Source organism: Eulemur rufifrons, chromosome 21 (genome assembly GCF_041146395.1).
Source record: "Eulemur rufifrons isolate Redbay chromosome 21, OSU_ERuf_1, whole genome shotgun sequence".
NCBI classification, from domain to species: Eukaryota; Metazoa; Chordata; class Mammalia; order Primates; family Lemuridae; genus Eulemur; species Eulemur rufifrons.
The window spans coordinates 8,776,392-8,802,423 of record NC_091003.1 but is presented as its reverse complement, the minus strand read 5'-3'; the positions used below and the strand labels follow the sequence as shown (position 1 = coordinate 8,802,423).

At 58.7% G+C, this 26,032-nt stretch overlaps 1 protein-coding gene across 2 annotated transcripts in view; it reads left to right on the top strand.

Annotated features, from left to right (window-relative positions):
• RBM19 (RNA binding motif protein 19) overlaps positions 1-25,376 on the top strand; it is a 122,307-nt gene extending 96,931 nt beyond the window's left edge. For both annotated transcript variants that reach the window (XM_069497553.1, XM_069497552.1), the window contains exons 24-25: positions 12,005-12,117; positions 25,010-25,376. In XM_069497553.1, coding sequence (XP_069353654.1) covers positions 12,005-12,102 — 98 coding nt within the window. In that variant the 3' untranslated portion in view covers positions 12,103-12,117; positions 25,010-25,376. The remainder of the gene's footprint in view (positions 1-12,004; positions 12,118-25,009) is intronic.
• The last annotated feature ends 656 nt before the right edge of the window (positions 25,377-26,032 follow it).

Sequence of the window (26,032 nt, the reverse complement as noted above, 5' to 3'; positions counted from 1 at the left end):
GGCAAAGCACCTGTCAAATTGAACAGCAAAGGACAGGTCTTTGAAAGTCGTTTGAAAAGTTGGCCTGAGTAGGCAAAGACCTTAACACCAGACAGAGGTGCTTTCAAGAGGGAATAAAACGTCTGCGGACAAGTTCCACAGACCCAGCCTCCCCTTCTCCCCTGTCCTCTTCCTGCTCCTGCCCTCTGCCTCCCTCCGTCCCTCCCTCCCTCCTTCCCTCCCTCCTTCCCTCCCTCCCTCTTTCCCTCCCTCCCTGCCTCTTTCCCTTCCTCCCTTCCTTGCCCGCCAAGAATCAGATTTCTCATCTCCAACTCGGCAGCCCCATAGTAGGTTGAAGTGCTATTCTCCAGCGCCTCGCATGTGGGAGTTTGAAAAGAGAGAGCAAGGGGGGAAGAAAGAGGAAAGTCCGCCACTGGCTGTGTCCTTTTCTTCCCGAGCGTGTTACAAAGCAGCGGGGTCACGGCATCGAGAAGCTTTCAGGGCCTCGGCAGGCCACGGTACCTGCGAGCACAGCCGAGAGAATATAATGGTAGGGAAGAAATCCGCCCGCAGAAGCCCCTGTTTTAGAGCACTCACAGCCGGGGAGGCCCGGGCGAACAGGCTTTTATTCGGCCGGGAGCTCGGCTCTGCTTCCCCGTGTTGTCTTATTCCAGCTGGGGAGGACTGATGGGCTGTGGTTAGCGTCGGTACCTTTCACCTCCGGAGCTGGGAGCGCAGACATGACCGGCATGACAAGTGGCTGGCAGCAGCGCCTTCCCCGCCCGCGCGCCCGAGCCAGGCTGGGGTGGGAGATCCGCGAGCAAAGCGCCCAGAGACACTTTCTTTGGGCACAGACGGGTGGCTGTCCCCATCCGTCTTTGGCCTCCAGCACAGAGCAGACCGCTGGAGCCCGACCCCGGCTCCCCCTTGCCTCCAGGTCTCAGCCAGAGTGTCAGAAATTCGACTTTCCCCCCAAACCCCTATCCTCTGGATTCCCCGTCTTCCTCCTGCCCTCATCCTCCCCGGAGGATCCTTGTCCCTGGGAGGCTTTACTTCCTGGGGACAAGGCCCTCCCCACGTGGCCTGCGTCTAGCGCAGACGGGTGCTCAGTGACCATTTGTGGGGTGAGAACAGGAGCATAAATAAGAACCTAGCGATCGGGATGGTGATCAGCACGTGAATTGAGCATCTACTACGTGCTGGGTACGGCGCGAGTGTCAGCTAGGTTCCTCTTCGCATTTGCCCCCGAGGTGAGGAAACCGGGGCTCCAGGAGGCTGGGGAACGTTCTCCGGGCCCCAGGCGTGCAGCGCACCGGATCCCTGTGTGGTCTGAAGCCACATATTCCTCCCCAGGTGCCTCAAAGCACCACTGGTCTGAAAAGAGGCAATTGTGTGACTTATTAAAGATCAATTCAGGGGAAAAGGAGAGAAAGGGGGAGAGAGCTTTGTCCAGGGCCTCCTACGTGCAGAGAATAATGCCAAGCGGTTGTAGGTAGTCTCGTGTCAGCCTCACAACTCCCTGGAAAGAGGTGTTATTCCCATTTTACTGATGTGCAAACTGAGAACCAGAGCAGTTTAGTGACTGGCCTGAGGACACGCAGCCCTGGACGCTGCAGAACAGATGACCCTGTCTTATCTCACCCTCTCTCTCTAGCACTTCCTGAAACCCCAGTTGCCCTCTTTATCTGGGCTCCTAATCCCAGTAAGGCAGCAATTGCAAACCACAGCCTGTAGTCTGTGTTTATAAATAAAGTTTTATTGGAACACAGCCACGCCCATCCATTCATATATTACCTATGGCCACTTTCTTGCACCGCAGGGACAAAGTTGAGTGGTTGTGACAGGGACCCTCTGGCCCCCGAAGGCAGAAATATTTCCTGCCTGGTCCCTCACAGAAGAAGTGTGCGAAATGGCTGCAGTCACTTTATCTAGAAGCCAGGGGTGGCTAATTCCTCCCACTGTGACCCCCCCCCCCTTTTCTCAGAGAGCAGATGATTCTAGAGGCATCATAACTGCACCCCTGGACCCCTCCAGCTTCCCCAGAAAGGCGGCCCCATTGCTTTGCTTCTCACTTGCTCCACTTGTTCCTTGTTCAGCAGTTCTTCCCTGATCACCTAGTAATCAAGCCAGGATCTAGACACTGAGGGCAAAGCAATGAACGGAAAGAAGGTCCCGCCCTCAGGGAGCTGATATTTGAGTGGGGAAGACAGATCATTACCAAAAGAATGTAAATAACAAGTTCTAAGGATAGCAAGGGCCATGGAGGAAGTTAGAAAGGATAACAGAACGAGCTCTTCAGTGGCGAGGAGAGAGGGAGGAGAGATTTCAAATATGATGGTTGGAAAAAGTGTTTCTGGGCATCAGTAGTTCTGTGTGATTTGAAGGGATAAGCCAGCCAAAGATCCAGGGGGGACATTCCAGGTAACAGGAGCCACAGGTACAGGGCCCTGCGGCAGAGCTTGTTCAAAGCAGGCAGAGGGGCCCGCAGGGATCCCTCCTGGGTCCTTGTGAGGCCTGGCAGGGAGCCTGGCTTTGACACCCTGGGAGATTTGCGGGGGGTGGGGGACCAAGACCTGACTTACCCTGTCAGACCTCATCCTCTGTGTTATAAAGGGACAAGGGTGGAGCTAGTTGTGGGGTAGAGAGAAGCAGGTGGACTGAGCATTTTTGGTAAAGGTTAGAGCCAGCCGGACTTGCTTCAGGGGGGCAGGGACAAATCAAAGCCGGTCTGTAGGTTTTTGCTCCGAGTTGCTCAGGACGACAGCACGACCCCAAAGCTGTGCAGAACAGGTGGGTGGGTGGGGGTGTTCCGAACGTGTCGGGTTTGAGACACCTATTAAGGACTCCCCTCAGGATGTCAGGCAGATAGATCTATGCGTTCGGAGCTCAGGGGCGAAGTCTGGGCTGAGATATAAATTTGGAAGTCATCAGTAGACAGATGATATTTAAAGCCTGCAACAGCCCCCCCCCCGCCCGCCCCCTTCCATAACTTAATCATTCATAGGTTGGCACATTTTCCAAAGACTGGAGCCTGAGAGCGCCCGTGATCCCCACGTCAGCCCTTGCAAATCGGCCGCCTTGATCTGGCCCATGAAAACATAATCAGTGGGCTTCAAAAATCACAGTCGGGAAAGTTCAAGCAAGTATGTGAAGTCACAGAATTTATTATTCAAAATATCCCTTTGTCGTGGTTCCTTCCGTGGACCCGGAGAGAGAGGTTTTTGGTAAGCTCCGATTTTTATTCCCTGATCTAGGTCCTTCTTGTGCCATCCCTGAGACTTGGCTGTGACAGCCCTTCCTCTGGAGGTGCCAAAGGCCCCAGCAGGAGGCGGGACCCTGTCCCAGGTTGCCACGGAGGGTCCTGCCCAGAAAGGTTGAGACTGTGGGTGGGCTCCGGGGAAGTGTGGGAGGCCCTCTGGAAAACGATCGCTTTCTCTGTTCAGGGTGCTGTGTTTTGTCCTTTCGCCAGCTCCCGGTCACGTTGGCAGGTGGCACCAGGAGAGAGGTTGAGATTGGCCAGGAGACACACTCTTTCTCACACCCTCCCAGCTGGGGCAGGCAGCATCCAGAGAAGGCAGATCGAGGAGCGGGAATTGTTTTGGTCAAGGCAGCTCCTAGGTGACAGCTGCTGCTCGCAGGGTGCGAATGGCCAGCCGTGAGGGGAGTCGCTTCTCCCAGCAGAGGTGCCTGGGGAGGCCGGGGGCCTGGAGGGAAGCTGGAGCAGGTGTCGCCCGGTCACCCCCTCCTCTCGGCCCCCACGCCCCAGGCCTCACCGGGTGGTGTTTTGGAAATATTTCCGAGCGCTCCGACAATATCCTGCACACTCTCTCCCCCTTCCCCGGGGAGCGGCTGTCCGTGCGGGGAAGGTACTTGCTCCCAATCCAGCTAAATTGTTATTGACTTGTGTTCTCTGCGTTTCGCAAACATTTCACTCAGCCGTCGCCAGCGAGGCCAGGAATCCCTGCTAGGGCTAACGGGGGAGCCAGCTGTGCCGGGCCATTTCTCCTGCTCTTCCTCATCGATCACGGAATTAAACTGACAGAAGGAGAATTTCAGAGCGACTTGGGAGGGGCAGGGGCCGGGCCCGGATTGGATGAGGGTTTGGGAGCCTGGGGACCAGAGTGCTGGAAATAGGGGCAGGAGGAAGGTGGGCTTCCCCGCAGGGTTGGGGCCGGTGGTAGGGGGTGGCCAGGTTTGCTTGCCCAGAGAAACACAAGGAAAACACACAGACAAGGTTTTATTACTGTTTCCTGACCACGAGTGGAACTAGCAGGCTTCTGTGGACAGAGAGGAGAGAGGATGGATCAGAAGCCCAGTGGCTAGCTGTCGGCTGAGGTCAGCCACAGATCTTCATTTTGCCTAAAAGATACGAAAAAAATGATTTTGAATTAATCACCACTATTTTGCTATTGGAAGATTGGACCTGAAAATCAAGATTCTGACCGCTCTTGAAAAATCAGGTCCAGACACCCTGGGCCCACATTCCCCCGGGACAGCTGGGGCTGAGGAGTGGCTGCCCGTCTACGTAGAGGGTGGGTTTCCTTTTGCCACAGTCCGCAGCCCTCCCTATAGTCACCCCCACACCCCCGGACTGTCTGACCCCGTCATATTCCTACCTGGGCCCCTCAGGCCTTTGCACTTACAGATCCTGGTGCAGACATCATCGTGCCTTGGCCCCGTGAGGAGAGGTTGCCAACTCCTCCCCCTCAGCCTCTGCTTCCACCCCAGGGCCTGTGCCAAGAGAGGAGAGACAGGGAGCTGATGTTGACCAGCCCCGAAAAATTGAAAGATCCCCCAGGCCTGACCCAGGGGAGTGGGGGACGCCTTCCCACCTGTCCTGGTCCTTTTTCCTTTTTCCCTCTGTACTGAGTCTCCACACAGACACTCCCCGTGCCCGCGGCCTGCACAGGGTCCCAGCATCTGTAACTGATACAAACACGTGCAGGACCAACCCCGAAAGGCCCCAGGCTCAGCCCACACCCACGGCCCCGTCTCAGGTCCAGGTCGGAGTGGCTTCGCCAGCCCCTGTCCGTGGGGTGCGCGTGGCCAGTCACGGAACTGCTGCACACACAGAACCCCCAGAACTCCCTGACTACAGAGTGAGGTCAATGCACTGGCCACCCCACCTGCCGTCTCCAGCCACTCAGGGAGCCACCGTCCTTAGCACTGCGATCAACAGTCGTAATATCCAGGGCCCCCCCTGGGCCGTTTGCATCAGAACCTCTGGAGGTGGGATCCAGCCGTCAGGGTTTTCTAGCTGATTCTATGGGGCAGGTTGAGAACCACCGGCCTTTAAGGAAACTGCTGGTGCAGGCACATGGGTGCTGCTACGTGGCCTCGGTCTGTTCCCGCCTTTCCTGGGGAGTCCCTCCTTCCTGGGGGGGTCAGGGCTGGGCTAGTGTCTGCCCTGAGGGCAGGCAGCTGAGCCACGCGACCCTATGCTTTGCTGTGGTGTGATGGGAAGGCCCTGGAACCGGCCCATTCTGAGCTCAGCGCCTCACTTGGAGAGTCTGTGGTCACGTGACTTTCCAAAACCCTACAGTGGCTACTTCCTCATCTGAAAAAGTGGACAATGACGTCACCCCGCTGGTGGGATTTCTGTAGAAAGTCCACACCCAACCTGCTGCCTCCTCCCTGCTGCCCACCCTCAGCCTCAACTTGGGCACCTGGAGGCTCCGTTTGCTGGGCACTGCCGGTCCTCTGGGGTGGCCTCGTAGGACCCTTTGATTGATACTTTGAGCATTTGCTTGGCACCTCCGAATGCCAGGCCCTGGGCCAGGTGTTTCCATGCCTCACCTCAGCCCTGCTCTGTGTGGGGCCACACCGCGTCCTGTCTATAGAAATAGAAGAGTAACTCGGTGACTCAGAGGTGGGGACCCCTGAGTGGCAGCGCTAAGGTCCTACCTCATCCCACGCTGAGCCCCAGCGTGGCCCCCACAGCAGGCAGTTGTGTCTGCTGCTGTATCCCCGAGCCCCGCGGCTGGCACGTGGTGTGTGTGCAGTGATCCCTGCTGTGAATGACAGAGGGCAGGAACCCTAAGGCCCCATGTCATAAGAGCAAGCATTGGCCCCATTTAACAGACAGGAGCACTGAGGTGGGTTTAGCACCTCCTGGGAGTCCCCAAGGTGGGTCCCCACGTCTGAGCAAGGACTCAGCTCACTCCTAGTTCTTAGGACGGGCCATGTTTTGAAAAGACACAGCCCTGAGACAGCCCCTTGTATCAGTAAGGAGCCACTAGCTTGGTCTCCTGAGCCAGGCTGCTCCTCTCTGAAGACGTCCTCCATTCCGTGAGCATCTAGTGTGCGCCTGCTGTAAACAGCCCCAGGACGCAGGCCCATGGGGTATCTGAGGGCTCTGCCCTTGGGGGCTGCACGATCTCAAGCTGGGGGTGGGGGGGCATGGAGGGAGAGACCCAGCCAGAGCCACCAGCAGCTTGGGGTGCCTGGAACCCTGCAGGGCTCAGTCCATGTGTAACTGGTGTCCCCCAGCAGCGCAGGACAGCAGGCCACTGAGTCTGAAGCTGGTGGGTGCCTCGATCTGCCCTGGAATCCCACCCTCCACACTCTGCCCCCCACCCCCAGCAATTGGAGTCAGTTCTGGCACCGGCTTAGCAGAGGGAAGCCCTTACGCGAGGAGAGCAGCGAACTCGGGGGCCTCCAGGGCAGGCGGAAAGCGCCCCATAAGCAAGGCGTCCCGTCCCTGGGGCAGCAAGTGCACGGTCACCCTGAGGTGGGAAGGGGACAGGCCCAGTGGGGCCAGGTCTGCCACACTCGATACAGGCTTTGAGAGAAACTAGACATGCTGATTCTTGTGTCACATCTCCCTGTTTGTAAACATTAGTGACTGAGGGTTTTTTCACGGTATGTCAGCGAGTTCAGATGCTCCGCAGCGAGCCCACAGTGGAAGGCCCCGCTCCGTCCCATTTGGTCACCTCTTGACGCTGGTGTCCCAGTTCCCCAGGAAGCAGCCCCTGAGATGCAGATTTGGGCACCCAGCATGTTCCCTGGGCGGTGGTCCAGGCAGGGAGCCAGTCCAGGGGACCGGAGTGAGCAGATCCCACTGTGGGCAGCTGGGGCTCAAGCCCGCTGGGGCCCCCTGAGAGCTGTGTGGCGCGCACCGCAGGACTGTCCCCCCGGCGGGGACGAAGAACCTGGGACGTGTATCCTCCAGCTCCCCATTCACCCCGCTGGTGGAGGGTTGCTCCTGGAGGCCTAAATCCCTGGCGTGTCCAGACTGCCCCATGCCAGGCCCATGAGAAATCCTTGGTACTCGAGGTGGGGCGCTGATGGCAGCTGGCATCGCTGTCCCTGTGCTACAGAGGAGGGAAGCGGCCTGCCCGCATGCTCTCAGTGACAGATTCCATTAATAGCGGTAAGAACGGCTAACCTATATCGAGTGCTTGCTGTGTGCCAGCCGCTGTGATGAGGGCCTTACACATACTCACTCTTTTAATACTCGTAAGCACCCTAGGCAGTGGGCGTTGTAAATTTCGTCACCATTCCGCAACTGCAGAAACTGAGCCCAGAGAGGTGAAGCAACCTACCTGAGGTCGCCCAGCCAGGAGCAGCAGGGTTTGGTCCTGGCAGCCGAGCTCCACCCTGTACCCTGCGCCCTGTGCCCTGCGCCACACACCTCTTCACCCCGATCCCAGCCTTGGGCTTTGTGGCCCGGCTCTCTCCCTCTCCCTGGCTGTTCACGCCTCCCTCTTCTCGGTGCCCCTTTCAGAAGTCCCTTCTCCCCCATCAGCCACGTGCTTCTCCCCGGCTGGCCTTTCCTCAACGTTCTGCCTCCGGAACAAAACCCTGTGAAGCGCTTTCTCTTGTCCTCCCGTCAGCCTCCGCCCCCCGCCCGCGCCTTTCTCTCTGCCTGCCTGTGCCTTCCACGGGGCTGCCAGCGCCAGCCAGGGAAGGGAGAGACACAGGCTGGCATTCTGTCAAGGAATTAATTGAAAAATAAAATCATTAGGTGGGAACTCCAGAAATGCAAAAATGGTGGTTGGAGGTTGGTGGGGGGGAGGAATGGGGCAGGACTGGGGGGTTGTTGGGGGACGGCTGAGCTTTTTGTCAAGTTAATTTCTCCGGTATTGATGTTTGGTGACATTCACTTGTTGTTTATCTTCGGGTGCAGCTGTAATACTGAAAGAAAATGCACAGCTTGTTTCGTTTATTTATTTTACACCTTTCTCCGGTTCTGCATTATGTTTGTTTGGTGAAAACCCACTGAGGCTTTTGATGTCGGGGAAGTGGGATTTCAGCAGCTGTTCCCTGCAAGCAGGGTGCTCCGCTGGAAGCAGGGCCGGCTAGGGCCGGCGGGGGGTGCGGTGTCGAGTGGTGGGAAGTCGGGGCCTGCACGTCCTCACGGGGAGCAGTCGGGGGCCCAGCCTGAGCCCTGGCCGTGGACCTGAGCCAGCTGCGCCGGGCCAGGGAGCGCTGTCCTGGGTCCTGAGTCGCGGGCCTTTAGGTGTCGTCCGTGCGCTCATCAATCTTCACAGCCGCCCCCCTGAGATGGCTCCTGGTTTTTTTAATCCCCACTGTACAGACAGGAAACTAAGGCCCAGAGAGCTGAAGTGAGTTGCCCAAGGTCACACAGCCACAGGGTTAGCCGCCACCAGCACGCCTTCCATGTCCCCGGCACCACAGCGAGTCAGGGGGTGTCCCTGTGCCTGTGTCCCAGCTATGAACTGAGCAGGCAGGCGATCATGCCTCCTTCGGCCTAGAGGAACCAAATCGTTTCACTCATTTACCTCACAGCTCTTTATAGGTCACCTGTCACAGACCAGCCTTCCTATGGACAAGAGTCCCCGCCCTGTTGGCGCTCGCCGCCCTTTTGGCAAAGAGCCGTGAAACCAACGCCTTCCGTGTTAGTAGTAGTGATACAGATGTTGGTCCCAGCACCGTCGGCTGAGCCCTAGCCAGGGGCCAGGCATTGCTCTTTCCACTCGTGGCGGCCTCAGCACAGCCCCTCGTATCCCCATTTTACAGAGAAGGAAACTGAGGCACAGCCATCTGTTGCCTTCTCCATTTCCCCTGCTGGACCAGCATGCCCTGGACGAGGCAGAGCCAGTCTCGGTCCCCACGGTGTCTGGCCCAGAGCTCCACACATCTCTGTCACATGCAAGAACAGGGACACGAAAGAAGGCTGGGAGGGATGCTTTGGGCCTCCTCTCGGCTTCTGTTGGTCCTTCAGCAGTTTACAGCCCTTGACCCCCAATTTCCCCTGCCGTTCATTGAGTCAGTCACTGCACGTGTTTACTGCGGGTCTGCTGTGTGCCAGGCGCTATTGTGGCCGTGGGGAGTAGCAGTAGGTGACACAGACAAGAGCCTGCCCTCCTGGCACTGGTATTGCAGGGAGGGAGACGGCAAAATGAAAACGTGAAACAGGGCCAGGCGCGGTGGCTCACACCTGCAGTCCCAGCACTCCGGGAGGCCGAGGTGGGAGGATCGCTTGAGGCCAGGAGTTAGAGACCAGCCTGGGCAAAGGCTCTGAGGTGGGCACGGTGGGTGTCAGGAATGGGGACAAGGAGGGAAACTTGGAGAGGCAACTGGGCCTCAGCTGTTCCCCAGGTGAGATGGCGCCAATGGAGGGTTTGGGCACAGGAGCCGCGTGTTCCGACGGAGGTTTTCACAAGATCCCTCCGACCGCCACTGGAGACCAGCCTCTGGCGGGGAGGACAGAGGAAGCCACAAAGGGTGGCAGTGCGGCCCAGGGGACAGCAGCAGGAGAAAAAGTGCTCTGAGTCCGGATCTGCTTTAAAGGTTGAGCTGACACGAGGGATGGGGATCCAACTCGCCCCCCTGCCAGTATCTCAGAGTTGGTTCACGCTGCCACCACTGCCGGCCACCCCTCGGATGCCAGGCCAGCCCTGCCTGGGAGAGCAGGGACCCCACCCCAGGAGCGAGCTGCCCCGCTGCCGCCCCGCGTGAGCAGATGGGAGGGGGCGTCGGTGACGGGCCCACAGGCCCTATTTTGTTGCACTTCTATTTCCCAGCTCCTATTACCTGCCCACGAATTCAATTTCCAGAGGCCATTGTGTACCTCTAGAGCCTGGCGATTATAAGGAAATCAGAGCGTCGAGGAGGGAGTGAGGAGGGAAAGGAAGCCGGCGTCTGAGCCTGGGGCTGCCAGCCCCGCACCCCAGCCCACCCTGTCCCCCTCTCCCTTTTCATGATTAACAATGATGGGTACAGCTGCCAGGCCTTGAGCCTCCCAGGCGGGCAGGCGGGCGGGCGCCTCCCCACCTCCCCCTCCATCGGCTCCATTCGCTCATTCCCCATTCGGGGGCGTTTCCCGAGCACCCTCTAGGTGCCAGGCAGTGTGCTAAGGCCAGGGACGCAGCAGTGAACGGGACAATGTCCCAGACAAAGAAATGCCAGCTGCAGCATCAGCGGTGAGAAGCGCTGTGACGCAGAGCAGGGGTGGGGGCACCAGAGCTGGGGACGAAGGGGGATCTGGGCACTGCAGGTGCGAAGGTCTTGGGGAGGGGGGCATTGGGCCAGCTCTAGTGACGCCTCCAGGGGACTTGGGGGTGATGGGACCTGACACACACGTTTTACAGGAGTCCCCAGGGGAGCAGGGGGTCCATTGAGGAGGTGAGAGGTGCTTGGATCAGGGCATAGCCGTAGAGATGAGAAGGGGTCAGTGTCCAAGCTAATTTGGGAGGGATGAGATGAAGAAATAGGCCCAGAGAGGTAAAATCACTTGCCCAAGACCATCCAGAAGGGACCGGAGAATTTTCATCTCTGGGCCAGGCGCTGCACGGGCCCTGGGGAAAAGATGCAGCGGCTGCCGTGAGCTGCAGGGAACTCCCAGCCCAGTGGGGAGATGGGGGCCCAGGGCCACAGGGTGGCTTGTCCACCCGGAGGGCTTCACACAGGAGGAGGTATTTGAGCCATGGAAGGGGAGGGCATTTGGACAGCCGCTTTATGCCGTCCCTGTATAACTCAAGCCTTACCTGTGAGGGGCTGCCTGTTGATGAGTGGCTAGACTAGCCCCATGCCCTTCCCGAAGGGCCCGGGGGACCAGCACGTCTTCTCCTGCCACCACTGGTCTCCCTGGCAGCCTCTGGTCAGCGCTGGGGACTTCCATGAAAAGCGGAAAGACTGGGGGCTTAGATGTGATTTGGGTTTGAATCTTGGCTCCACCACTTCCTAGCTGGGTGACCTTAGACCTACCTGTCTGTGACTCAGTTCCCCCAACCGTAGGAGGCAGTGCAGTACCTCGAGAGGAGCAGAGCTGTAGCACATAGTGGGCATTCAGTCAATAGTGTTTGCGGCCCGCAATGTGCACATGTTGCTGAGCCCACCGTGCCCTCTCATACTTCCACGCTTTTCTCCATGCTGTGCGTCTGAATCCCCTCTCCTCACAGAAGACTCCTCTGCATTCTCCAAAGCCCAAGTCAAATAGCCCCTCCTCTCCAAAGCCACCTCTAATTGCTCTTCCTTCTGTGCCTCCCCTGGAATCCTTGAGTTCTGCATGTGTTCTAATCACCAGCCACCATTTATTGAGCACCTTCTGTATGCCAGCCACTTACTACCCCATAAGAGTCTGCGACCTCCAAGCTAACCGGACCAGCTCCCAGTTGTTTCCCCAGCTATTGCCCCGCGCGTGTCTCAGCTCCCCCCAAGCCAACCTCTGACCTGCTGGGGGCAGGCAGCTTAGAGGGGAGCCCCCCTTTTCTAAAGGGAATCCTTCCCTCTGCGGGGAGGAGGACGGGGAGGACGGCTGGGAAGCAGAGGAGTTTCTGGGGGTGCGAGAGAGGCAGCGCCCCGTGGTGAAGCTGGAGACTAACCCCAGTATTCCTCTCTCCTCCTCTTCCTCTTCTGTTCTCCATTCCTCTCTTCTTGCTGCTCCTGTCCCCTCTCTGTCCCCCTCCCGCCCCGTCCCTCCCTCCCATCCTCATTTCCCTCTGTCCCTGCACCCCCGTTCTCTCATCCCTGCCTCCCTCCCTCCCTGTCATTCCCCTCTCCTGCCTCCCAACCCTCTCTGCTGTTCTTTTCTCCTCTCGTGCCATCTGGGCTCCCACAGAGCCCCCGAAGAAGAAGCGGTCTGTGGTGTTGGACGAGATCCTGGAGCAGCTGGAAGACAGTGAAAACGACAGCGAGGAGCAAACCCTTCAGCTGTGAGCTGGCACCGAGAGGGTACGTGGCTCCGGGGCCCTGGGGACCGGGGCAGCCGCTCTGGCTTCTGCGCTCCCCACCATGTGGGCCGGGGCGAGGTAGGGGGTAGCAGGCAGCCCTGCCCTCCCTGGGTCCAAGGTCAGAGGGACAACGGTGCCCGGGCACCTTGAGCTCCAGACACCTCCCCGGGGGCCGTCCCTGCAGACACTGCCTGCCCTCCTGCACTGCCGGGCACAGAAGGGCTCCGAGGGAGTGGGCGGGTTGCAGCCACGGTGGGACATCTTCCGGGCAGTGAGGACTGGCCCACCGCAAGCCCGGCCGTGTGTCCCTCCTGCATGAGTTCCCCAACGTGCTCCTCCTCCCAGCAGCCCTGAGAGCTGCGCAGGGTCCCCCATCTGCTTATAGGAAGGTTGGGGGGCAGAGAGACTCGAGGACCCTTGGTCCCCTGCCCCACTCCGGGGGCAGTGTGGCATCAGTGTGGCATCAGCCGGCTCTCTGGAGGTGGCCGTCTGGACGTGAAACCACGCTCCACGCAGCTCACTCTGGGAGACCCGGCCCGGTCACCTAACCTCCCTGGGCCCAGCCTCATAAGGTCATAAGGTTTTAGTGAGAAACGAACGCAGTAATCCATGGAGAGCACCGGGCGCGGGGCTGAATGTGGAGGCCTCCATTCCTGCTCTCCCTCCAGAGCCGCTGAGCTGGATACAGCCCAGGGGACTGTACACAGCCAGGACTCGGCCTCGTCCTGCCCCGTCCTCGCCCCTCGGAGCCATGAGCCCTGGTTTAGCCATCCAGGGACGCCTCCCACAGCTTGTGAAGAAACCTCGAACTGGTGCTCACTGGTTGAGCTGAGCCATGTCACTGTGGGCGGGGCTGTGAGACGCATCGAGGGCCTGAGCCCTGGCGAGCAGCATCCCACGGTGCAGCCTCCCCCACCCACGGCTGCGCCAGCACCAGCCTGAGGGCAAGATGCGGAGGGGAAAGAGCAGGAACCCAGCGCACCTGGCCTTGATCTGAATCCGGCACGGCCGTTCCCGGCCGTGCGGCCCCCTCGGAGCCCTGGTTTCCCTTTCTATGAAATGGGGGTGACAGTCGTGCCTACCTCACATAGATGGTGCTGGCATCGAGTGAGTTGATCCAAGTAAAGCTCGGAAGAGCCTCATCAGCTCTTTTGTTTCCGCCGTGCGGGATCGCTGGGTGGGACCCCGAGTGAGAGTCCAGGAATCTCCTGACTTCGTGCCTGAGCCCTGGTGTGTGCGTTTTTCCAGGCACGAGGTTCCAGTCTTCATCCAGTGTTAACAGTGGCTTGGAACCCACGCAGGGCTTCAGGGTGCTGGCAGCCCCTGGGGGCTCTGTGTGCTCCCGGTGTCTATAGGGCCGGCACCCTAGCAACCCTGGCTGGTCCCTGAGGATTCGTGGAAATGAAAGACAAAACCCAGAGTGGCTCGTTCCCCAACTTCTACAGTGGGGTGTCCCACAGGTGTCAGATTGATCACAGCCTTGTGGGGGATGGCCTGGTGGTCACCAAAAATAAGCTGTGGGCCTGTGGACCGGGTACAGAAGGCAGGCGTCATTGGCACCAACCTAACTGATCAGGATGATGCTACTAGAGCCTCCCCAGAGCAGGACTTGGCAGCGGCCTTGGCTTGGTGTCAGAGCACTTGAGCAGGTGACTTGACCTTCTGAGTCCTCGGTCTCCATATTTTAAAATGGGATGACACAGATAACAGAAGCATGGTGAGGCCCAGAGAGCTCTAGGCATGTGCTCAAGGTCGCGCGGTGGGGGGATGTGAGTCAGATCCAGCTGCCCCTGGAGACCTGGTCTTCCCCTTCGTGCTGCCCTGCCCCCCTTGTGTCCAGAAGGAAGAGGAGGGGGGCTTCCAGCCACTCGCCCGGCCCCCAGTCTGCCCGGCCCCTCCTCCCTCCCTCCCTTCCTGCCCTGGGCGCTCACTGACTAGAAGGGGCCGACCTGTGCGCTGACAGGAGCATTTGACTTCACTCCCACAGAGATCTCGTGCCTAGTCATGCACCTCCGTGCCGCGCCCACCGTAGACGCCACCCTGGTCCCCTGTCTTCCACGCTCGCCCCAGGAGCACCCCTTCTCCACGTGCAGCCAGTGTGTACCTGGCTGGACCCACGGACTAGATCGTGTCAGTGCACAGTTCCAAACCCTTCCGGGCCTCCCCACCTGTCTCTGCACTCGCCCCCCTGCACTCCTCCCAGCAGGCCCTGCCCCAGGGCCTTTGCACTTTCTCCTCCCCTGCCTGGGATACCCTTCATGCACTCGCACTCGTCTCCTGTTTGGCTCCTTTTTTCCTTAGTTTAAATTCCGCCTCCTCGCTGCGAAGAGACAGCCCCCTGACCCGTTCATCTGCAGGAACCCCCTCAGCTCCGCTCCCACGCCCGGCCCCGGCCCCCCGTGCCCTGCCAGTCACAGCACTTAGCACAGGGGACAGCCTGGAGTTTGCGCAAGGGTCGCAGTGACCCAGAGCCCTTCACCCCTTGAAAATAATCACTTTAAACAGGAACTACAAAAGCTATTATAATTTTTATCTTAATTATGGTGATTATTCTGGGACGCAGGAGAGTCCGGCGAGGTAATAAAGAACAAAGCGGGGAAAGCAGGTAGCCGGCCTGGAAGCTCCGTCTCTTGTTCCTCTGGAGAGGAGGGCGGGTGGGAGCACTGTTTGAGAACCACCTCCGTATGGGCCTTTGAACCAAGGCAGCAGGGGCTGGGTAGCACTGTTGTCACCGGGAGGGGGGCACAGAGGAGCTTTCCGGAAGGGGCTTCAGTTGAGTTTGGAGGGGCGATGGGGCATCAGTAGCCCCAGACGCCCGATGGTCTAGGAGAGAAACGGCAGAATGAACCTGGAGGTGGCGGCGGCGGAGGCAGTGCCACTCCAGGGCCCAGCCAGGAGCCTCCTGACCTGTGCAGGGACTGGGCCGGTAAACGAGACGGGGCCTTAAGGTGGGACGAGATGAGTGACAGTGAGGGGAGGGGGCAGAAGGCACAGGGCCCAATTCCGAAGGCCTGGGTTGGATCTCTAGGGTCTCGGCATCTCTGAGCCTTGTGTTCCGCACCTTTCAAATGGGCACAGTGGATTTGTTAAAGAATAAATAGAAGATCGCGGATAGAAAGCACGTAGCAGGCTGTGTCCCGCCTAGTGAATGCTAAGGAAGTGGTAGTTGTCACCGTCGTCACGAACATCACTGTTCAACAAGAGGGCAAGTTCATGGGGCTGCGCCCAGTGTGCATCAGGCCGGCTGGCTTGCCGGGGCTGGGTCGTGTTGGGGACCCGCGTATGCAGGAAGGAGCCCGAAGCAGGGCCCCCTGCCCACCAGCCCCAGAGCAGCAGATGAGGCACCTGGTCGTTCCTTGCACGGAGCCAAAGCCCAGCCCCACGTGGGCCGGTGGTTGTTTGGGGAACAGGTGAGCCCTCACCAGGGAGTGGCTGCCATTGCGTTGGACAGAAACCCAGGTCGCTCCACGAGGACACTGCTTGCTGGGCGGACACGGGCTCTGTCTCCCAGGCTGTAAGACCCACGCGTCAGGCGGAAGACAGTTTCCAGCGGCCTTTATCCGCGTGGCTTTCCCCCTCTCCTTTTACCGCCTCCTTGGTCCTTTTTGTCTTTTGTGGCGGGCCCGTCTCTCGCAGCGCCCGCCTGTGCCGCGCAGCGCCCGGGAAAGGATTAGCGTGAGCGGAGCACGCAGGCTTTGGTGAACACAGCCGAGCTTGGTTTCAACATCTAATTCAATTTGTTCTGCCGAGATTGAAATATGAAATGGTTGCCAGTCAAACGTTCAAAGGACGGGGAAGGGAGAGTGAGCGCCTGCTGAAATTTAAATTTTAATGAAAATGACTTTAACCCTTTGGTGCACCTCGCCGAAATGGAACACATTCTCCCATCCTGCGACAAAAGCCTCTTGGGTTATATCTTCCCCTCGCTTCTCTCTTGCTGAGCCACACTAATAATATGTAATCATTTTTTCCAGCAGTATTAATAGTAAAAGATTAATAGAATACTTGCTTAATAATAACGTATTCGCCCATGCTGCCTGGGATGTGGAAATCGCGCCTTCCGTAGACATCTCTCCCAAGCCCTGTCCTGGGCAAACCCAGGCGCCCGTTCGATGCACTCATGACACCGAAGGCCCCCTTAGCTCCTGGGAACAGTCGCCTGTGCTGCTATTTCATGTCTGTCCGCCCATGCCTGCCTGTTTCGTGCATACCGCGATGTATAGTAGGTGCTCAGTAAATACTGGGCAAAGGAGTAAATGGCCCCACTGTCTCCTTCCGGCAACTGTGGGAGGTAAGTTTATGGGATATATAGAAATGTAGTCTCAGAGAGGTGGGTGAATTCCCGAGATGGCGCTGCTCAGAGGCAGACCTCACCCAGCCGCCCGGCGCTCTCCTGCCCTCCCAGAGCAGCGAGGGCCGCTCCCGCGTGCAGGGGCCCGGCCCTGTGCAGGGCCGTCATTGTGCACCCTGCGCTCTCGCCCCTGTGCCCTGGGCTGTGCCGCTGTCCCCGCTTTACAGCCCAGGAGTCGGGTGCAGGAGCGAAGGCCCAGCATGTGCCCGACTCGAGCTCTCCTCTCGAGGCGGCCTGGATGAAGCACTCTCTCTTCTTACCCCACGAGGCTCTTCCTGTTCAGCTCCTGCTTGCCATGGAACTCCCAATGTGCTGCTTGTTTGGTTTGTAAATATTGTCAAATGTCATCAGTCCCAGGCCAATTGGGCGAGTGAGGTGGTTCACTATGGCTGTGGGTGGTGCCAGGCACTGCCCAGGCATGATAGAGTTCCAGGTACAGAGTGCAAGGTGGTAGGGGCAGCCCTGAGACTCACTGGGGGACAGTTGGCTTCCAAGGACTGAGCCCCCAGGGAAGAGGTTTAAACCTGAAACCCCTGCCTGCCGTTCACGCAGGAGTGAACACATTCCTGGCCCCCAGGAGCTGGCGGTCGAATGTGGGGAGACCCGGACACGAGTGGGCAGACGACCTCTTCTCTAGCACCGCCCAGGCCCCTGCTACCTGCTACGTAAGCACTAAGCTCTGCCAGTTCCATTCTGTATTAGTTAAGTCTTGCCGCAATAACACTGCTTATGAACAATCACAGGACTCAGTGGCTTAAAACATTTGAGTGTTTATTTACCTCGGGAATCCATAGGTAGGTTGAGCTGTCCTGGTCTCAGCTTGGTCATTCACGCCTCTGCTTTCAGCTGCAGGTTAAGGAGGTGGCTTTGCAGACCTTGGCTGGGCTCTCCCAGGTCTCCGCGCTGTCTCATCCCCCAGCTGGCCAGCCCAGGCCTCTTCTCATGGGGAAGGCAGAGGAGCAGGAGAGGACGAGTTTGTTCAAAGCCTTTTGTGCCAAGTTTGCTACTGCCCATTGGCCAAAGCAAGTCACGTGGCAGAGCCCAAAGTCAGCAAGGGAGGGGTCCATCAGAAGGCCTGGATGTGGGGGTAGCAACAGGTGAAAACGGGGGCTGTGAACACACATACCTCTGAAACATATCTTGCATCCATCCCCCTCCCTGGGCATCATCTTAGCACCGGCCCCCCTCTGTCACCTGGGTTATCGGGACAGCCTGCCTCTCCCCTTTCCTCTCCGCTCTCTGCTCTCCCCCAGGTACCACTTGCTCATCCTTTGGGTCTGGACACCACTTCCTCTGAGCAGTCTCCACTGGCCACCCAAGACTCGGTGCCCTCCTCTGGGCCTCTGTAGAGTTCTTCCCTCACTGCACAGTAGAGTCACCCAGGTGTGGCTCTTTGAGGACAGGGGCCATGTCGTGCTCACAGCAGCATCCACAAGCAGGAGGCCCCCACTACGTATTTGTTGGCGTCCAGCTGGCTCCTAGGCTGGCCCCTTGAGAAACAGGCCATTCGGAGCCTTGTCATTGCCCAAACCGGGAACATTCCGGCCAGGAGGCGAGCTCAGCCTCCCCTGCGGTTGTCTTCCGACCTCAGGAGCATTCCCGCGCTGCCAAGGGACCCAGATGGCACTCAAGCCCCGTGGGTATGTGGGCCCTCGAGTTAATTCCCTCCCGCCGGAAGGGTCTGTGCTCTGTCTTTTCTCCTCACTACTGCCTGTCCTGCTTGGTTGTCACAGCCAGGTGGACACCACAGCCACCCGGAGGTCACTGGCAGGTTCCCTGTGGCTGGACAGCCTGCAGTCCCAGCCGTGGGCAGGGAAGGTTGGCCAGCTCGGCCAGCCCCTCCCCTCCCCGCCAGGGCCCTGCACCCTCGGGCTCCCACTCGGACTGGCCTCGGATTGGAAATGGTCCTCGTCCTGGTCTCACGGGTGCCCCCAGGGTCCTTCAGCGGCCAGAGCCATTTCATTCCAGCTCCCCAGACTCAGTCATTCCAAACCCCATGTTCCCCGGGAAACCTTTGAATTTAGAAATCTGAGTTTTGGATTTAGCCTCATTTCTCCGCGTTCTGGTTCCTGTCCAATCCCCCAAGCCTCCCTGCCCCCCGCCCGGCTGCTGCGGCCTCGTTTCCTGGGGGAGGTGGAAAAGCCAGCCCCTCCTTGTTCCCGCTCAGAGAAGCCCAGATTTTGACTTCCTCGTGTCTGAAAAGCAGCCCCGATTCTTCAGTCTGTCTCCTGTGCAGTGAGGCGGGTGGTCTGCTTAGAACAGTGTCCGCGGATCTGTCCCCTCGCCCTCCACCCTCTGCGCCCTCCACCCGCTGTGGCAGTTAAGCAGTTTTCAGAATGAACAGGGACCGCGAATGGGAAGGGGGGGGCCGTCGGCGTTCGTATATTCCGAGTCGACTGTATTTGCTTTTCTTGCATCTTGCCTGGGAGTCTTGGCTTCTGGAGAGAAACCCCCTGGACCCTCAAGATGAGATTAGGGTGCGTCCACGAAGTCCAAGCCCTTGGGGGCGAGATCAGCCTCCTCCCTTTAACGTGCAAGCACAGGCTTGAGAATCCCCCCAGCCTAGATTCTGCTTCCCGGGTCCCAAATCTCGGCATTTGCTTCCTCATCTGCAGGCAGGGAGGATGAGCCCACCCCCTTCAGGAGGGGTCCGAGGGCCCCCGCCGAGGTCCTGGTTCATGGGAGACACCTACACCGTTCATTCCACTGAGTTTTGCTAAATGCTGCATGGGTGGGGAGCCAAAGGTACAGGTCCAGGCCCCGGCCCCCACGGGAGTCAGCCCCAAGCACCCAGGACCAGAAGCAAACGGCGGTGCCTGCGCGATGTGTGTGGTGCCGTGTGCATGAGAGCGTGAGGGTGGAGGGCCCGCGCAGAGGGGGTGACGTTCCAGGAGGCAGCTGAGCAAAGGGAAGAGGAGGCTTAGGAGGGAGGAACGGCCTGGGCAGAGGTGCAGTGACGGGGACTGGCAGCCGAGTCCCTGGCTGTCGGCCCCCCTGCACGCTCAGCCCCCAGCCCCTCCTCTGGGTCACCTGTCCCGGCTGCAAAGCCCCACCAGGGCCTCTAGGTCCCAGTGTGGAACGCTGTCAGCCAGGGGCCCCTCCCAGGACGCTGTGCTGTCCCCGTCTGGGGGCCGACGCCGCCACAACACAGGGCTGCACAGGTCCCCCTGTCCTCGGCCCGGCCTCCTCCCCAGGCAGGCAGTCACGTGGCAGCTTTCTGAGGTTTCAGATGTGTCCGCTCATGAATATCAATCAGGCCTGGTAATTCACAGTAAGTGGGATCCAGATTGGCTAATAAGCAAGGCTTTCACCCCAAACTGGGTCTGGGGAAGGAGAGTGGCAGCGGCGTGCAGCGGGCAGGTGTGGGCATGATGTGACCAGAATTGGAAACCCGATCGCAGAGCTGCGGACAGCAAGGTGGCCCTCGGCGGCTCTCTCGCCCTGCCACGGAGCATGTGCAGCCCAGGGACGGGGGCGGGAGGGTGTCGTGAGCCCTGGCGAGGGCTGGGGTCTCCTCGGCGCAGGAGGAGGCAGCTCGTAGCCTCCCGGCGGGTTGGGAGCAGCAGCAGCAGCTCAACTCCAGGGGACAGTGGGTGTCCTGCCTCCAGCCACAAAGCCACTCCCCTCGGGGACAGTGGCTGACCCAGAGTAGGGACATGAGATATTTGGGGGCTCAGTTAGAAGACCCTGCAGCCCTCCAGGCACATCTTTGGCAGATTCTCGGGGCTGGGGTCTGAGGACAGAATCCCTCTTTCTTTGCAACCTGAGTTTAAGGTCCCAAGGATTCAATGATCAATTAAATCAGGTGGTCACTTATCAAACCCTGACCACAGCCCCATGGGTACTGCTATTTCCCCTCATTTTACAGTTGAGGAAACTGAGGCTCAGGGCTGCGCCGGAGACTTCCCAGAGTCACACAGCTCAGAAGAGGCTGGCATGGCGTTCCTGCCGGGTCCCTCTGACTTCCAACCCCAACGCTGGACCCCACCTGAAGGGCTGCAGGAGAGAGCTGGCGCATTCGTTCTTTGAGCAGAACAGACACATACTAGCACCTTCCGTGGGCCACGCCGGGCTGTGGCATCCATGGGGAAGAGAGTGGACACGGCCCCTGTCCCACGGAGCCCACAATCCAGCGATTGTGGCAGACTGAGAATGCCGAGGTCAGGGTGCACCCTGGGCATGTGTGTGTGTCTGTGTGTGCACACGTGTGTGGAAGGGGACAGGAAGCCATGGACACACGGTTCTGTGGTCGTCCCGAGTGTAGCCTTGGCCTTCAGAAAGCACAAGCCACCACCTTGGCTAGTCCAGACGGCGCTGGGCGCTCCCCAGCCACACCGGCTGTTTTTCTGATATGGGGCAACATAAAAAGTGGTTTAAAAACCAGCAGCCTTCGTGACCCAGGGAGGCAAGGAGGTCGTCCGCCTTCCTCACAGACGGGCCGCGTCGGCGCCGATGCCCCCAGCCAGGACATCTGGAACGTGACCAAGAGTCCTGTGCAAAGGGGCTGCTGGGGACAAGGCGTCGGGGCTTCCCCAAGGCCACAGCTGACAGCGGGCTGGGTGTTAGCCAGGGCTGGGCCTGGGAAACGAGACGGCGGCATTGGACTCAGGTGAGGCAGTGCTTTGGGCACGTGGTCAGGCTGGGGTCAGGTCAGGGTGGCTCAGCCTCAGTTTCCCTTCTGTAACATGCAAGCGGCATTTCCCCTGCCTGGCCCAAACACATGGGCGGGCCGTGTTCTGGTCCACTCTGGCACGTGTGAAGGGCCAGTCCCAGACGGCTTCAAGAGCGCTGACCCTGTCCTGAGCCCCCTAGAACGCACTCATCCCGCCGTGACCACCACTCTTTGAAGCAGATACTCATGTTCTCCCCTTTTCCAGACAAGGAAACGGGGGGCACAGAGAAGTGTCACGATGTGCCCAAGACCGCACAGCTCCCAAGGTTGGAACCCAGGGAGTCAGTTCCCGAGCCGCATGTCTGCCATGGCGCACCGTGACTCTGGGGTGGCCCATCACACGCTGCCTGCAGCACTCGGCTCATGGAAGTCAGAGCCCAGCAACAGATGAGCTTCAGGAACACGCTCTGAGCATCTCTGGGTCTGAGCAGATGGTGGCCAGGCCCAAGTTGTGGCAGGTTTGAGTCGACGAGGGGAAAGGCTTGATTTGTGAGGAAGCAGGGCGGGCGTGGGTCAGCGTCCTCTCTCCTGATCAAATGTTGAACAGTAAAGGACGCATCCAGGAGTAGCTGGACCCGAGGCCAAGGGCCCCTGCCCCGCGGCTGAGATCCAGCCCTGCCACCTGCCTCTGGGATCCTTGTTCCCCCGTTTCGTCTCTGCAAAGTGAGGATCCGTTTATTTGGTAAAGGCGTATCCAAGAGCCACCTAAGTGCCAATCCCTGTTTTAGGTGCTGCGGATTCCGCAGGGAAGAGAACAGACACAAAGCCCCTGCCCTCCTGACGCTCACAGCAGGTAAAAATGTAACGTCAGGCAGAGAGAGGGCTGGAAGTCAGAGCAAGGTGAGGGCACCAAGGTAGCAGGGGAGCCCCTTCACACGGGGCCCAGGGACGGCCTCCACTGTGTTCCATGAGGATGAGCTGGAAGAAAGGGTGTCCGGGCCTCTGGCCCAGGGTCCGCACATAGTAAGTGCTCAATAAACAGCAGCCGCTGTGGCGGTGCTGATCACCATTGCTGTTTGCATTCCTATTCTCCGTCCCATCGATTCTTAAGCGGATGCTGGGTCAGCTCGAAATTTCCCAGCCTTAACTGCAAAGACGGGCGATATTCACGGGCCATGGGGAATAGAGGGGCCAGCTTGCCGCTGCTGCTAATTTTTATTTGCATCTCAAGCAGGCCTCATCGCCGCTGCGATGTGGGGAAGTGCAGCGCAGACTCGGTGGACACGGCAGGCACCTGCCCCCTAGTCAGAGGGCGTCCGGTGACTCTGAGCCCGCGGCTGGCGGCTGGTGAGGGTTTGCATCGGAGCTCGGGAGGCCCAGCCGCTGCTGCCTCCCATGAAACACTGGGTGGTTTCTCATTTTCCCCTTGAGTGGTTTCACAGCCCAGTTAAACCTGCAGCACAGGCTGGCCGGGACGGAGACCCAGGCCCGGGGAGGGGGGCTGGCGAGGGGATCATATACCCCCTCCCCCGCACTGTGCCCTGCCCCCCCACAAAAAAAAAAAAAAAAACATTAATCAGGAAGAGTTCAAGGGAGAAAGTGATTTACAAATACTAGCCCTGCCTCTTCCCCCAGGGCCAAGATGAGTAGTCACCAAATACAAAAATATACACGGCATAGAGATCCCCACTTTTGGACATTTATTTTGCAAAGTGAGCAGCAGATTGCACAAAGACACCCTGTTCTGGCTCCTTATCTTTGAAAGCAGAGATTTACCCCCCAGTTCATTTCCCGAAATTCTGGTTCGGCTGCAGAATGCTTCTGTTGATTGGGATACTCTGGGGCCACCAGCCAGAGCAGGATTGTCTTTCAACACAGGGGTGGTATGAAAGCTGGAAGTGCTACTGTTGGAACCACCGCGGCATCCGGTGCTTATTCACAATGCCTGTCTATAACCATGGGAGGGAGGCTACTGTGCCCATTTTCCAGATGCAGGAACTGAGGCTCAGAGAGGTGTGGTGACTTGCCCGGGTTCACACAGCTCAGAAACGGCAGAGTCCGGCTGCAGGCCCCTGGGTCTGTCTTACCCTAAAGTCAGTGCTCTTTCCAGAGGATGCTCGGATGGGCAGGAGCAGTGAGAGGGAGAACCGAGCCCATGATCTTGCAGACGGATTCGGGTCCAGGGTCCAGGCAGTCCCTGCCCACTGCAGCCACGACAGCATCGATTTACCTTGAGGCTCGCTGGTCCCCTTTGCAGCTTTCAATCAGCGTGAGCAGCTGCGATGAGATCTTCCCGCCAGCGTCGGCCCAGGCCCCCATGCAGGGGCAGGCGCCACGCGTGGGCACCTCCACGCGATTTCTCTTCCCTCCAGGGGCTCGAACCTGGTGTGACCAGGGGCCGTCCAGGCTGGGCTGCACCAACACCAGCTTCTGGGAGCGTGTCAAAGTGTCAGTGGCTTCTGGGGGCCAAGCGCCCACCATACCCTGCCGGCTTTGTCCACCGCTGAGCCACCTTGCTGTCCCTCACACAACACACCCCCTGCCCCTTGCTTTCTCCAGGCCTCTGCTCAGCTGTGGCCTTATCGGGGAGGCCGTCCTTTCTACCCTGCGTAACGTAGTGTCCCCGACACACTCTACCCGCCGACTGACCGCATCTTCTTCCTAGCACTTACCACCCTCCGACGTACTTTATATTTATTTGTTTATAGCCCGTTCCTCCTGCCTCCCCAAACTAGAATGTTCCATCAGGGCAGGGCATGTTATCTTGGTCACTGCTGAGTCCCCAGTGCCCAGAACGAGTCTGTTTGGTAGGCAGAGAGCGCCAACCACGTCCTGCCCCCTTGGCCACCACCAACCTTTCTTATCCCCACTTCACAGATCAGAAGACTGAGGCCCTGGGGTTTTCCAGCTCACAGGTGGAAAACCAAGTCTCCTTGACACCGCAGTGGCCACTCTGCACAAACGCAGAGAGCCCCCGTGTCACCCTTCAGGGGCCCCAGCATGACAGGGAACTTCGTCCTCCACAAAGGAGGCAAGTTTGACGCTTGGCAAGCCGATGCTTTCAAAATAAATAAATAAATAAATAAATGAAAGGGAATAAAATCAAATAAGAAGTTTGGAAACTTGGGTTGGCCCGCATGGCTCCCCGTCCCCGGTGAGGCCACAGCGGCTGTCTGTGCGGGCGCCGGGAGCGGGGCAGAGCGTGGGGCCGCGGGGTCCGGCCTTTGCTGGCAGCCGGCCGGGAAGGCTGCCTCGACTTAGTTAGAATGCAGCCGCTAGATCGCTGCCTTCTCTCTGATGGCTGCGAGTGATTGACACTTACAAATTACCCAGCCGAAAGTGTCGAGTCTTTGACCCCTGAGTAACATCTTTGGCAAGCCTGAGATTTGCCAGCATTTTGTCATCTAATTACTACAAATCCCTTGAAAATTCACTGGCTGGTGAATTTTTAATGCGGGGCAATTTCAATGTGATGCACGGTCCAGATGGGTTCTTGCATTTCTCACCTCTCGCTCTCCCCCTTTCTCCTCTCCCTCTCGTTCTGTCTCCATCCCTCTTTGCTTAACTTTTTTTCTTAAATCTCACAAACTTTTGAATGGGCAGGAGCCCTGCCTACCCTGGCAGTTTGGGTGGAGCTGCCGCAGGTGGGGCTGTCATCGATTCCGGTCACTGCCACACCGTGCTCGTTGGCAATGTGCTTGCAGAGGGGTCGCCGGAAAAGTGGCTCCCAGGAGTGCGGGTTTGCTTGCCCCCCGGACTTCCCAACTAGCATAAGAAACGAAGCAGCAGAAACAAACCAGCCTCCTCCTCAACACAACTTGTGCGTGGTCACCTTCCCCGGGCAGGCGGGCTGGGGACTCTGCAAGGTTGGTTCGGCTCTTGGGCAAAGCGAGTGTTTCACCGCAGTTTTTTTTGAACCTCGTTCTTTAGGTCCTCAGAGAGTGATGTTTATCGAGGCAGAGCAGAGATTGGATCTTCCGCCCTGTGTGCTTGGACATTTCTCCCTGAGATGGATCCTGAGACCCGGCGGGGGAAGCTGGTTTTGTCCGGCCCAGTGTCACACTGGCCTGTGTCGTCGCATGAACTTGAATCTTCAACACAGAGGAAGCCAGGCCTCCCAGCACTTAGGGCTTCTTCCCCCACAGGAGCAAAATCCCTTCCAAACCACAGATGAGAAGCAGCCCGTGAACGAGATACGCGGGTCCCATTCTCTGAAGAGCCCGCCTCCCGGTTCCTCCGTGGTTTTTAAATATTTCTAATTTCTTTTATTTTTTTCACCTATGATATGTATATTGGATTCGTATTTCTAAATACAAAACCAGATGCTTTTTTTAAACTTTGTGCCCCGAACAGCCCTCTGTGTGGACGCTTCCCTCCTGGAGGAGACGGAGGGTGCAGATCAGCCACCGCGCGGAGATTAGTCCCTTCCGCCACCTCCGCCAGCGTCCCCGCCCCCTCCCTCTCCCCCTATTCAGGGAAACGAGGTTTTGCCCTTCAGTCCCGTTTCTGGTTACATATGTACACGGCTGATAAAATATTCCACTTCACCCCTTCTCCCCGTGGGACCCGCCGTCTTACGGGAAAAGGGTTTGTATGACAGCGACCGCAACAGACGACGTGTCGCCTAGAAACCGGGGTGGGGGGGCCGCTCTCTCTCCCCTGCTCCTCTTCATTCAAATTCCCTCTCCTGGTTTTGATAATGGCCTCATCGCTGGAGAGAAAAGCCGTGGGCTGCTTCCGTGGGCTCTGGCCGAGGTCCAGGTGGTCTCTCCTGTCCTTGAGAGAGAGGGAGGGTGCTACCGAGGTCCCAGACGTTTGCTTTCTGGCAACGGCCACCTCCTGTGTACTTTGCCCAGGGCCACCCAGGCCTGCGAAGAGGTCGGTTCTGCCTCCTGCTAAGTGGGCTCAGTGTCTGTCGCCCAGTGGGCTCGCTGAGTCCACGCTGGGCTCACC